The sequence below is a fragment of the Sus scrofa genome, chromosome X, assembly GCF_000003025.6.
Source record: "Sus scrofa isolate TJ Tabasco breed Duroc chromosome X, Sscrofa11.1, whole genome shotgun sequence".
NCBI classification, from domain to species: domain Eukaryota; kingdom Metazoa; phylum Chordata; class Mammalia; order Artiodactyla; family Suidae; genus Sus; species Sus scrofa.
The window spans coordinates 26,530,934-26,543,916 of NC_010461.5; the positions used below are offsets into that span (position 1 = coordinate 26,530,934).

At 38.3% G+C, this 12,983-nt stretch overlaps 1 protein-coding gene across 10 annotated transcripts in view; it reads left to right on the top strand.

The window, feature by feature from the left end:
• The window catches only part of GK (glycerol kinase), an 88,471-nt gene that overhangs the window by 60,512 nt on the left and 14,976 nt on the right, over window positions 1-12,983 (top strand). For all 10 annotated transcript variants that reach the window (XM_013986029.2, XM_013986032.2, XM_021079415.1 and 7 more), the window contains 5 exon segments: window positions 8,420-8,498; window positions 9,476-9,572; window positions 10,079-10,163; window positions 10,571-10,691; window positions 10,801-10,944. In XM_013986029.2, coding sequence (XP_013841483.1) covers window positions 8,420-8,498; window positions 9,476-9,572; window positions 10,079-10,163; window positions 10,571-10,691; window positions 10,801-10,944 — 526 coding nt within the window.

A 12,983-nucleotide genomic window follows, 5' to 3' on the forward strand; every position in this document is an offset into this window, starting at 1 on the left:
TCTGTGCTGCATCCCTGGTGAGTTTCTCAGTATCTACCTTACCTTGCCAAATTCTCTCTTTAAAACAGACGAGACAAAAACTTTTACATTGTGAAATATAAGATATATACAAAAAAATGCATAAAACATCAATGTACAGCTTAACAAATAACTCCAAAGGGAAGACTAGTGTGACCTCACCTGGGTCAGGAAACAGCACACTACCAGGAATTCTTTGTGTCTCTCCCAGTCACAGCCTCCTTCCTTTCCCCTACGTAACAATTGCCGTGACTTTTATTATAGTCACTTTCTTTTCTACATAGTCCTAACACTTAAATGTGCAACACCAGAGTTTAGTTTTACATGTTTTTAATTCGTTATATCTTAAAAATATAAAAGAAAGAGACTAATACATTATGCAATCTTTTATCTGTCCTCTTTCACTCAGCTTTATAGTTGGGAGATTAATCTGTATTGTTAGATATAGTTATTGTTTCGTTCTTTTTCATTACCATGTAGAAATACCATGTATGGAAATACTAATTTATGTATTATCTCTGCCTACTCAATGGTTTATCTCAGAGTTCCTGTTGTGGTGCAGTGGAAATTAATCTAGTATCCAAGAGGATGCGGGCTCAATCCCTGGACTCGCTCAGTGGGTCAGGGATCTGCCTTTGCCATGAGCTGTGGCATAGGTTGCAGACATAGCTCAGATCCCGCATTGCTATGGCTGTGGTGTCATAGGCCAGCAATTGTAGCTCCAATTTGACCCCTAGCCTGGGAACTTCATATGCCACAGGTGTGGCCCTAAAAAGCAAAAAAAAAAAAAGAAAGGTCTATCTATCTCATCTATTATTTTTTTTTTTGTCTTTTTGTCTTTTGTCTTTTGTTGTTGTTGTTGTTGTTGTTGTTGTTGTTGTTATTGTTGCTATTTCTTGGGCCGCTCCCACGGCATATAGAGGTTCCCAGGCTAGGGGTTGAATCGGAGCTGTAGCCACCGGCCTACGCCAGAGCCACAGCAACGCGGGATCCGAGCCGTGTCTGCAACCTACACCACAGCTCACGGCAACGCTGGATCGTTAACCCACTGAGCAAGGGCAGGGACCGAACCCGCAGCCTCATGGTTCCTAGTCGGATTCGTTAACCACTGCGCCACGACAGGAACTCCTATTATATTTTTTTAATTTCACTCAGTAATTTCTAGAATCTTTAACTGGCTATTTTTTTGTGTCTGTTTTTGTCTTATTTCTCTTTTGATTTGTAATTCATGAGGTTTTAATTGTAATCATATGTTAATTTACCTCTTTGAGTACTTTTAGCACATACTTTTGTCAGAGTAGAATGAATTCTATTCTAGCTGTTACATTTTGTTGACTAACGTCATTTTTTTCCCTTCCACACATTTTTACTAAAAGTGACACTTGGAATTCCCTTGTTGCTCGGTGTGTTAAGGATCCCACATTCACTGCTATGGCTGTGGTTACTGTAGTGGTGTGGGTTTGATCCCTGGCCTGGGATGTTCTACATACATGCCATAGATACGGCCAAAAAGAAAAAAAAAGAAGTGATAACTGCAAGCTAGCATATGAGATGCAGTAATATCTAATTTATCAAAAAGTACATTTTTTAATTTAACCAATTTTAATTGAAGTATAATTGACTTACAATATTATATTAATTTTAGGTGTACGACATAGTGATTCAGTGTTTTTATACATTACAAAATGATCGCCACAATAAGTCTAGTTAGCATGTCATGATATAAAATTATTACAGTATTATTGATTATATTCCCACTGCTTTATGTTAATTATATCACCATGTCTTGTTTATTTTATAACTGGAAGTTTGTACCTCTTAATCTCCCTCATCTTTTTCACTCATCCCCTTTCCCCCTTCCCCTCTGGCAACTAGCATTTGATTTTGTTTCTTTGAGTCTATTTCTGTTTTATTATATTTATTCATTTGTTTTATTTTTTAGATTCCACATATAAGTGAAATCATACTATATTTTCTTTCTTTGATTTATTTCACATAGCATATTGCTTTCTAGGTCCATCCATGTTTTTTAGTTTATTTTTGCTTTTGTTTCTCTTGCCTGAGGAGACAGAGCCAAAAAATATTGCTAAGATCCAAGGTCAAAGAACACTCTGCTATGTTTTCTTCTAGGAGTTTTATGGTTTCAGGTCTTGTTAAAGTTTTTAATCTATTTGGAGTTGGATTTTGCATATGATGTGGGAAAGTAGCTTGGTTTGATTATTTTGCATGTAGCTGTTCTGTTTTCCCAACACTATGGCTAATGTTTTAATAATAGATTTCTTTCTGTATTTTGGAATTTTCCCTTCTGATATCATTTCCCATTAAGCCAATATCCTTAGTCAGCAAGTAGACAGTTGCTTGTTTTCCATCATCCCTAAACAAGCAAGAGTGTACCACCTAGCCTCTAGCTTCAAGCACTGATGATATTCTTGGTCTACAGAAAACACTTTGGATTCCTTTCCTCTGTAAGAGTCAGTTCAGGCCACCATTCCTGCTCTCTGACACATACATACATACATACAGAAAAATGAATCAGAATCTATCATGCCTGTGGCCTCAGATCCTACTCAGTCATGCATTTCTGTTTGTCGACATCAGTACTGTTCTCTATTTAACATGTGCTATTGTGGTTTTCTCTTACATTTTGTTATCTGATTTTTCAAGTACAAACTCAGCCATCTCTGTTGATAGGGATATTTACCCCTTTTTCATCACCAAGAAAATTCTTCTTTTTTCTCCCTACCCCCTGGCATGTGATTCATCTAAGTCTGACATTTTCACATCTCTAGGTCCCTATTTTCATTATTAGTAAAAAGGAATTGGGACACATGATCCTTCAGGTGTTTATGAGGCTTTAAACTCATATTAAACTGCCTAAGTTTGTCCCACTCTTTCAAGTTGGAAAATGTTCTTAGTAGTGGAAGATAATTGAAGCAAAATAGATCAGTAGTTTTGTCTTCCTTCTATCATGTGTGCACTATCCTCCCCAAGCTGTGCTTCTCCCTTCCTGTTCACCATCTTTTTCTAAATATTATTTCACAAAACAAAATTCTTTGGGGGGCCTTGATTATGATTATGAATTTGAGCTTACTTTGGATTTGAGACTTCCATATTCCTCCATTCTGTCACTAGGATATAAGTTCCCTGAGGCCAGAGTACCTATTTGCCGTGTTCACCAACCACTCTATCTCAGAGTCTGGCATGTAGTAGATACTCAATAAATATTGTTTACATGCCAAATCCTATGTTATGCCATTTTTGTCTATTAAATATGTACTTCAAAAATTGATCCTTATATCCTTCCTTTTTTTAGTATCCTTTTCTCATCTCTTTGGTGTGATTTATGATTAGAGTGTTAAGATTTCCTTTTTGGAGTTTGTCATCCCTCTTGAGCCATTTTAGGTAAAAGCCTCATATATCAGTTAATTATTGCTGCATAACAATATTACCACAGATATAAGCACCTTAAAACCATACTCATTTATTATCTCAGTTTCCACACATCAGGAGTCCAGGCAAATCTTAGCTGTTTCCTTTGCTCGTGTTCTCAAGAAGCTGCAGTCCAGATGTCGGTTGAGGCTACAATTTCATCTGAGGCTCCATCTGCTTCTCGGTTTACTCAGGTTATTAGCCAAATTTAGTTCCTTGTGGTTGTAGGACTGGGGGTTTCAGTTTCTTGTTAGCAGTCAGCCAAAGGCTACCCTTATTTTCTAGAGGCCACCTGCAGTTGCTTCCCATGTGACAACTTCTAATATGGTCCTCTGCTTCCTTAAAGCCAGCAAAGGAGGGAAAGAGTCCAGAAAACAGGTGTGGCAATGTAGTCACATACACAACATCACATACTTCCCATCACCTTTGGACATGTCCTTTTTGTCAGAGGCAAGTCATAGATCCCACCTTGCTCAAGGGGAAGAGATCACAGAAGGACATGAACAGCAGGAGGCGAGGATCATGGGGCCACCTTAATTAAGAATCCAGAAGTTCTCATTGTGACCCAGTAGCAATGAACCCGACTAGTATCCATGAGGAAGCATGTTTGATACCTGGCCTTGCTCAGTGGCTTAAGGATCCAGCATTGCCTTGAGCTGTGGTGTAGGTTGCAGATGCAGCTTAGATCCATTGTTGCTGTGGCTGTAGTATAGGCCAGCAGCTGCAGCTCTGGTTCAACACCTAGCCTGGGAACTTCCATATGCTGTGGGTGTGGCCCTTAAATTAAAAAAAAAAAAATCTGTCTGTCACAGCCTATAAACATTGTTCATGAACTTTTGTAATCTACTTTCTTGGAAAGTATACTTTCTGAGTGAGAGCCTTTAATTTTAATTCCCAAACTTGTTACTGAAGTATTAATAATTCAGATTACATTTCAGAAATAATGGTTTCTCAATTCAATGCTGTGTTCCTGTTCTCCTTTCTTTGCAGTTAGAAATGCTATAGAGGAGTTCTCTTGTGGCACAGTGAGTTTAGGAAGGATCTGACATTGTCACTTCAGCAGCTTGGGTCACTCCTGTGGCCCGGGTTCAATCCCTGGCCTGGAAAGTTCTACATACTATGGGCATGGCCAAAAAAGATTTTTAAAAATTTAAAGAGTTTCCACTGTGGTGCAGTGGATTAATGATCCAGCTTGTCTCTGTGGCGGCACCAGTTGGATCCCCAGCCTGGCATGGTGGGTTAAGGATCCAGCGTTGCTGCAACAGTGGCATATGTTGCAGCTCCGGCTCAGATTTGATTCCTGGCCCAAATCCACATGTCATGGCCACACCTGCAAAAGAAAAAAAGATTGCTGTAGAGTTAGATTTTGCATTTGTAATCATGTAGAAGTTAAGGAAAGTATAAATTATATATATAATGTTACATGTTACTGTAGCATACACAAAATTATGTTTACTATGCTTAATTGTTAATTTGAAGCAACTTAAGGGTAACCTTAATTTTACATTTTTTTCCACACTTACTGATTTTAACCATAACTGCATTGTAAAATACAACTCCCTTGCATCCTGAAATATCTACTGTTATCCATGGCAATGGCATTCATGTCAAGGAGGTTTTGAGGGAAAGTAGGTTTGCCTGCTATGACATGACATGACATCAGATCTCCTTATTTTATTTATTTATTTATTTGCTTTTTAGGGCCACACCCACAGCATATGGACATTCCCAGGCCAGGAGTCTAATCGGAGCTACAGCTGCTGGCCTACGCCACAGCAACAGCAATGCCAGATCCGAGCCACATCTGTGACCTACACCACAGCTCACAGCAATGCCGGATCCTTAACCCACTGAGCAAGGCCAAGGATTGAACCCGAAACCTCATGGTTCCTAGTTGGATTCCTTTCTGCTGCACCATGACAGAAACTCCATGATCTACTCATTTTTAACCTCATCTTTCTTCATAGCCTGTTACTTAGCCTTTGTCTTTCCAGGTTATGTGTTTAGTTTTTGCATAATTTACTTCTCTTGTCTGGTTATCATTGAACTTATTCTTCTTTTTACCCTCTCCTTTCTCTTACGTTTTTCTCTAGAGAGCCACTGTTAGGCTTGTTTGCAGCTTTCCCAGTGGATCGTGATTTAGCATAAGGGTTGATTCATATTTTTAGTTGAGCTGAAGTATTGAGTCTTTGTATTTATGATGTAATTGAAAATAACATTTGATATCAAGTAGACAGTCACCTTCTATCTATCATTTTAGGTTTCCATTCCTGTACTCTATCTTTCTGCTCATCTTCAAAGTATTATACCATCTTCCACTTTATCTCCTGCCTCTGGATTGAGAAGACCACCACATCTTTTGTGAATTTGGAGGTTTCTCTCTCTTTTTTTTTTTTTTGGTCTTTTATGGGCTGTGCCCATGACATATGGAGGTTCCCAGGCTAGCGACCAGTAGAAATGAGGTACATCAGCATTTGATTTCCCAAAACATAAATTTACACTAGCTGGTAGCCATAGGACCACTCATCTAGACTTCTAGCTCAGTAGCTTTTGAAAATTCATTATTTACTCACCTAAAACCATTGAAAATATGCACATTTCTTGGTTAGATGCCATGTAGATCCAGAGTCTATTTTAGAGTTATGGAGAAAGAACATCTGTTTTTCCATTTAAATCTAGAACTATGCTGTCCACTGTGGTAGCCACTACCCACACGTGACTGTTAAGCACTTGAGATGTGGCTAGTCAGAGTTGAGATGTGCTGTAACTGTGAAATGCATAACCAATTTCAAAGAATTATGTAACAGAGATCTCAATTTTTATACTGATTGTTGTAATGATATTTTTAATATATTGGGTTAAGCAAAATGTAATGTAACCTTTTAAATATGATAAGTAGAAAATTTAAATTATGTGTGTGGCCTACATTAAATTTCTATTAAATAGCACTTGTCTAGAAAATCCTTTATATTTTCTAGTCTTTGGCAACTACTATCTCTGAATTGTTTGCTTCCAAAGGGTGTTTAAGAATTGAATTATCTCCAAAAGCAAAAAATATACTTAGTTCTCCTTGATAGTCCAACCATGTACCTAATTATATAATGTATCAAAGTTAGGAAGTATATTAACAACTTCTTTTTTGGGAGGAGGCATTGTGTTATAGTCCTTTGTCAGGTATTTGCTAAATTGTCTTTTCTCCCATTATTAAAGTCTGGTTGTATTTGCACAGTGATATCAATCTGTTCCTCAAATAATTTTTTATAGCTGAAAATCCACTGTATAAAAAGAACAACTGTGATGTTCTGTCAACTTTGCAGAAGCATATAGTGACTTGTTCTCATAGCAGCTGTGAATGATAGAATGTATCAGTATGGTCAGCATATCGTTTGTTTACATCCTGAAAATTAATGGCAGGTAGGGTAACCATTTGTAATTAATTCACTGAATTGGGTACAGGGAAGCAACCAACAAAAAAGTACACTCCACTTCCTTCACTTAATATCACCTGATATTTTGGTTTGGGGTGACTCTGAACACTTTTTTTGACCACACTTACAGCATGTGGAAGTTCCTCAGGCCAGGAATCAAACCTGTGCCACAACAACAACCTAAGCCACAGTAGTGACAACACCAAGTCCTTAACCTGCTGCACCACCAGGGAACTCCCCCCAGGATATTATCATCCCCAAAAGTAACTCTGTTACCCCAACCCTCAGCAATCACTAATCTCCTCTTTGTTTCTATGGATTTGCTTATTCTGGACATTTCATATAAATGGAGTCATACAATGTGTTGTCTTTGGTGACTGACTTCTTTCACTTAGCATAATGTTCATCCATGACGTAGCAAAATTTCACATTTATTCATGGCCAAATATTTCCCATTGTGAGGTTATACTACATGTTGTTTATCCATACATGAATCATTGGAATTTAGCTGATACTCTTTAACACTTAAAGAATTGGTGAAGCTAATACTTCTTTCAGTAAGAACCTTCCCGTATACTTCCTGTATTTAGTAGTTTGTTTAGGTAACTGTTGTTAGAGTCACCACATGACATAGGTGAATAAATGAAGTCTCAGCAAGCCTAACCAGTATGCCTGAGATCACATAGCAATTAAGAACTAGAACTCGAACTCAAGCCCAGTTCATCTGACTCCAAATTGTCTGTTTTCTTCCTTATTGCCATAGTTGTGCATCCCTCTCCACCCCATCCCTTAGTGATTTTGTAGTCAAGAATAATTACTTTTTCATTAGCTTCTTTGCTCACTTTTTTGTTGTGGTTGCTAGATTTAATATACTATTAGATATGGCAAATGCGCTTGGAAAAAACTTTCAGGGTGGCTCTCCCAGTAACTTTGTGGATGAGATCAGAATGTATTCTGGATGATAATATACCTCAGTAGTTTAGCAACAGGTAGACCAGTTGTACAAGAAGCAAATTGCTCAGTGCATTAATGTCTACCTACAGGGGTAGGTCCAAAGGTGTACTGGAGGGCTCTCTTCTCTCTCATGAAAAACTTCCATAATGACCTAGATAAAACTATATTTGTGTTAGAAGACCTAAGTTATGATATTTGTAGAAGTCCCAGAGTTGACATTTTTTTCAGTTTTTTTTTTTTCCCATCTGGTAGTGTCATTCATAGAAGTTATGCTCAAAAACTTTCTCTAAGTTCTCATTGTGGCTCATTGGGTTAAGAACCTGACCTAGTGTCCATGAGGATGTGGGTTTGATCCCTGGCCTCGCTTAGTGGGTAAAGGATCTGGTGTTGCAAGCTGTGGTGTAGGTCACAGCTACAGCTCAGATCTGGTGTTGCTGTGACCGTGGTATATGTATATAGTTGCAGCTCTGATTTGACCCCTGGCTAGGGAACTTCCCATATGCCATGAGTGTGGCCGTAAAAAGAAAAAAAAAAAAACTTTCTCTATAGTGATAACATACAGTTTCTCTCAAATTTCTTTTTCCCCATAGGGTTCGGTAGCTATAGCTGGTGCTGTTGTTCGCTGGCTAAGAGACAATCTTGGAATTATAAAGACCTCTGAGGAAATTGGTGAGTATGTTCTAACAAAGGGTTAGAATCTTGAAAATTTTATATATTTTACCTGTGCAACCTGTTAACACTTCTACTTTGCCCCATATGTGACATTAAACTATGGATCCCTTTTGATTTTGATTGATCCCTATTTGCATTTGATTTACCTATAAGACTATTTTGTGTAGATTTATAAAACAATAAATTGACATCAGTAGTGGAGGTTATTAATAAACTGGCAAGGCAGGGTATACAAATTGCCCAAATGTAAAGCTGAGCACCAAAGATTGTCAGAATATGCAGTTAAATTTATCTGATGAGAAAGAACTCTTAGAGTAAGAATTAAAACTCCAGTATGGAGTTCCCTTGTAGTGTAGTGGGTTAAGGATCCAGCATTGTCACTGCAGCAGCTCAGGTTGCTGCGGTGGTAGAGGTTCAGTCCCTGGCCCCAGAACTTCCACATGCCACGGAGTTTTAATTAAAAAAATAAACTCCAGTTCCTATAATTTAAGTATTAATATGGCTATTTTCAGAGTATTGATATTGATATTTTCAGATGATGGGTAATTATTTTGAACTCCCTACCCACTCTCATCTACTTGTTTAATTTCACCTAAAAATGAGACAATCGGGAAGACATTCCCAATTAGTTATGCTGTGAGCCACATGGCAAGTCCAACATTCCCAATTAGGAACACACTGAAGGCCACTTCTTCATCTGCTGGTTAACAACCTTAAAAATCATGGAAATGAGCTAAAATATCTTAATCCAGCTCCTTTATTTCTTGGGCTGGGTGGGTTATGTTTTAGTGGAGGGTGTTCAGTGCGGAAAAAGTTGCTTTTGTTTCTCCCATATTCTGCTATAATTAGGAACATTTTGCTATACTAAATAATAGGAAACCAAAATCCCTGTCCTAATGTTTTAAACATGTGTATTTATTAACTAAAATAAGTAGCATATATTAGAGCAATTTTTGTTTTGTTTTTAATGCTAGAAAAACTTGCTAAAGAAGTAGGTACTTCTTATGGCTGCTATTTCGTCCCAGCGTTTTCAGGGCTGTATGCACCATATTGGGAGCCTAGTGCAAGAGGGTAAGAATTTAAAATAAGGTATGCTTTTGTTGGTCTTGATTTATTTACTATATTAGCCAATAACTTATATGTTAATAGTTTTCTATTTTCAAATATTGAGGAAGCCTTTTCTACCTGGAGAGTATAATTTCAGAACCTTTAAATTCCAAGAAGTTATAAATAATCTGACAGTAAGCCCTTGCCATATTCACATTCATGTTAGTGTTATCTTTTATCTTTAAGATACCTGTAAGTTATGTACCAAAGGGACATCATCTAGATAAATACTGATTGGGTTTTATACTACTGTCATCTATTCAGATAGATCATGAATTTTTCCATATGGGAGTGCAGGACCATAGACTATAAGTACTTTCTGAGCTATTTAATGTTTATGTCCAGTTTTGTTTTTTTAATGTCTATTTTTCGACCTGCACATTTCTAACTACCAAATTCAACCTTTCCATAGTTAGGACATTTCTCATTTATTCCACTCTAATCTTAAAAATCTTTGCATATATTTTTAGGATCATCTGTGGGCTTACTCAGTTCACCAATAGATGCCATATTGCTTTTGCTGCATTGGAAGCTGTTTGTTTCCAAACCCGAGAGGTAATAAATAGGGGCCTTTTCCTTGTACTTATACTACTTTTATTACTCTTAAACAAATTGTATGTTAATGCTTGAAATTTATTCAAGACTTTATAGTGAATTTACTAAATAGTTAATAAATGTAAGTTTTTGGTCTTTTTCCAGCTGCCATTCCTTTCTAAGTTCCTGTTATCTGCCAAGCACTGGGAATTTTACAGTTGGGGGGAATACTGACTGGTACATATTAGGCAAAGAAAACAGTAGTAACAACATAGGCATCGTAGCAAGAAATCAGAATGCAAAATAAAGTGGTTTGGGTTGGCTGGATGTAGAGGTGAACACAGAGAAATGTTTGGTTGTAATCAGATCAAGGAGGGCCCTGAAAGACCAACCTCTTTAATTATGTTCATTGTACTGCTTTATATAAGATTTTGGATGCCATGAACCGTGACTGTGGAATGCCACTCAGACACCTGCAGGTAGATGGAGGGATGACCAACAACAAAATTCTCATGCAGCTCCAAGCAGACATTCTATATATCCCAGTAGGTTAGTAAGTCTTCATTTCTTTAAACTCCAAGAGTAATGCATCATTTGGAAGAAGTGTGTTTTAGGCATACGTAACTGCAAAGATACTGATGGAGCTCTCTTCCTTCAGTGAAGCCCTCCATGCCTGAAACAACTGCCCTGGGAGCCGCCATGGCAGCAGGAGCTGCTGAAGGAGTTGGTGTATGGAGTCTTGACCCTGAGGACTTGTCAGCTGTCACAGTGGAGCGGTTTGAACCTCAGATCAACGCTGAGGGTACTTTTTAAAAGTATACCATGCAGGAGTTCCTATTGTAGCTCAGCAGTAACAAACTCAACCAATATCCATGAAGACTTGGGTTTGATCCCAGACCTCGCTCAGTGGGTTAAGGATATGGGGTTGCTGCAAGCAGAGGCATAGGCTGCAAGTGCTGCTGGGATCCCACATTGCTGTGGCTGTGGTGTAGGCCGGCAGCTATAGCTCTGATTCGACACCTTGCTTGGGAACTTCCGTATGCTGTAGGTATGGCCCTTAAGAAAAAAAAAAGTTTCCTGTGCAAAATGAAAGAGAGTTTGCCTTTCGGTTTATTCATATGAAACTGAATAAGGGAGTTCCCGTCATGGCACAGTGGAAACAAATCCAACTAGGAACCATGAGGTTGCGGGTTCAATCCCTGGCCTTGCTCAGTGGGTTAAGGATACAGTGTTGCCATGAGCTATGGTGTAGTTTGCAGATGCAGCTTGGATCTGCCGTTGCTATGGCTGTGGCGTAGACCAGCAGCTATAGCTCCAACTGGACCCCTAGCCTAGGAACCTCCAATATGCCATGGGTGCGACCCTAAAAAAAAAAAAGAAGAAGAAGAAACTAAATAAGATAGTAGCAAATGCTACTATTTCATATTTAGCTACTAAGCACATTGGGCTACACTAAATGTGTGTGAATGAGTGAAATAGTTCCTTCTTTTTTTTTTTTTGGCCACACCCACAGCCTGTGGAAATTCCCCAGGTAGAGATCAAACCCTTGCCACAGCAGTGACAACAATGGATCCTTAATCTCTAAGCCACCGAGTAACTCTCTTTCCTTATTAAAAAAAGAAAAACTTCAAAATCACCTTTTTACCATTCACTTCTGCTGTTTACAGTCCTTTCATGTACAAGGATAACTCTGCCACAGTCAACTCTAGCTTGTTAGTATAACCTTTTTCTTCCCCTAGAGCATGCAGTGCCTTGATGTGGAATCTCAGGTCCCAGACCCAGGATTGAACCTGGGCTACGCAGTGAAAGTGCCAAGTCCTAACTACTGGGCCACTAGGGAACTCCCAGCATAGGTTTTTTTTGACAGTGAGAAGAGAGTTGTATCAGCCACAGACCTCTTATGTCTACATCTGACCATCTTTGGTGGGGCAGACCAGTTTTAGGACAGGATTAACTATGCTAAGGGACATTCTGATAACTTTTAAGCATAGCAGGGCTAGCCTGACAAAAGCAGCAACAACTTCTATAAATGAGCATTAAATATTTGATTCACCATCCTAACAAAGCTAAGCCACAATACCTTTATTAAAGTGACCAATACCTTTATTAAAGTATTGTGATGCATGCATCTCTTGAATTCAGTAAAAAAATTGAAATATTGAGTATAAAAATAAGGTTTTATATAATGAATTTCATTTTAAAACTTCCTTAAAACCTGTGTATAAAATAGCATCAGGAGTTCCCGTCCTGGCTCAGTGGTCGATGAACCCTATTGGCATCCATGAGGACACGGGTTTGATCCCTGGCCTCGCTTAGTAGGTTAAGGATCCAGCATTGCCAAGAGCTGTGGTGTAGGTCACAGTTACAGCTCGGATCTGGCATTGCTGTGGCTGTGGTATAAGCCAGTGGCTACAGCTCCACTTGGATTCCTAGCCTGGGAACGTCCATATGCCACAGTGTGGCCTTAAAAAAGACAAAAATATGTTGCAACAGAAGAAATGGTGGGGGAAAAACTGTAATTGTAATGTATACATGTAAGGATAACCTGACCCCCTTGCTGTACAGTGGGAAAATAAAATTAAAAAAAAAAAAAGACAAAAATAAAAATTAAAATTAAAAAAAGAAAGGGCAGTTTCCTCTCATTAGGAAGAGTGCAGCATATGTGTACATACCAGTGCCCATTTTTGTTTAGTCTTTTTTTAAAAAAAGTTTTATGGAAGTATAGTTGATTTACAAGGTTGTGATCATTTCTGCTATACAACAAAGTGACCCAGTCATACATATACACATATCCATTCTCTTTCAGATTATTTTCCCACATAGATTATCACAGAATAGTGG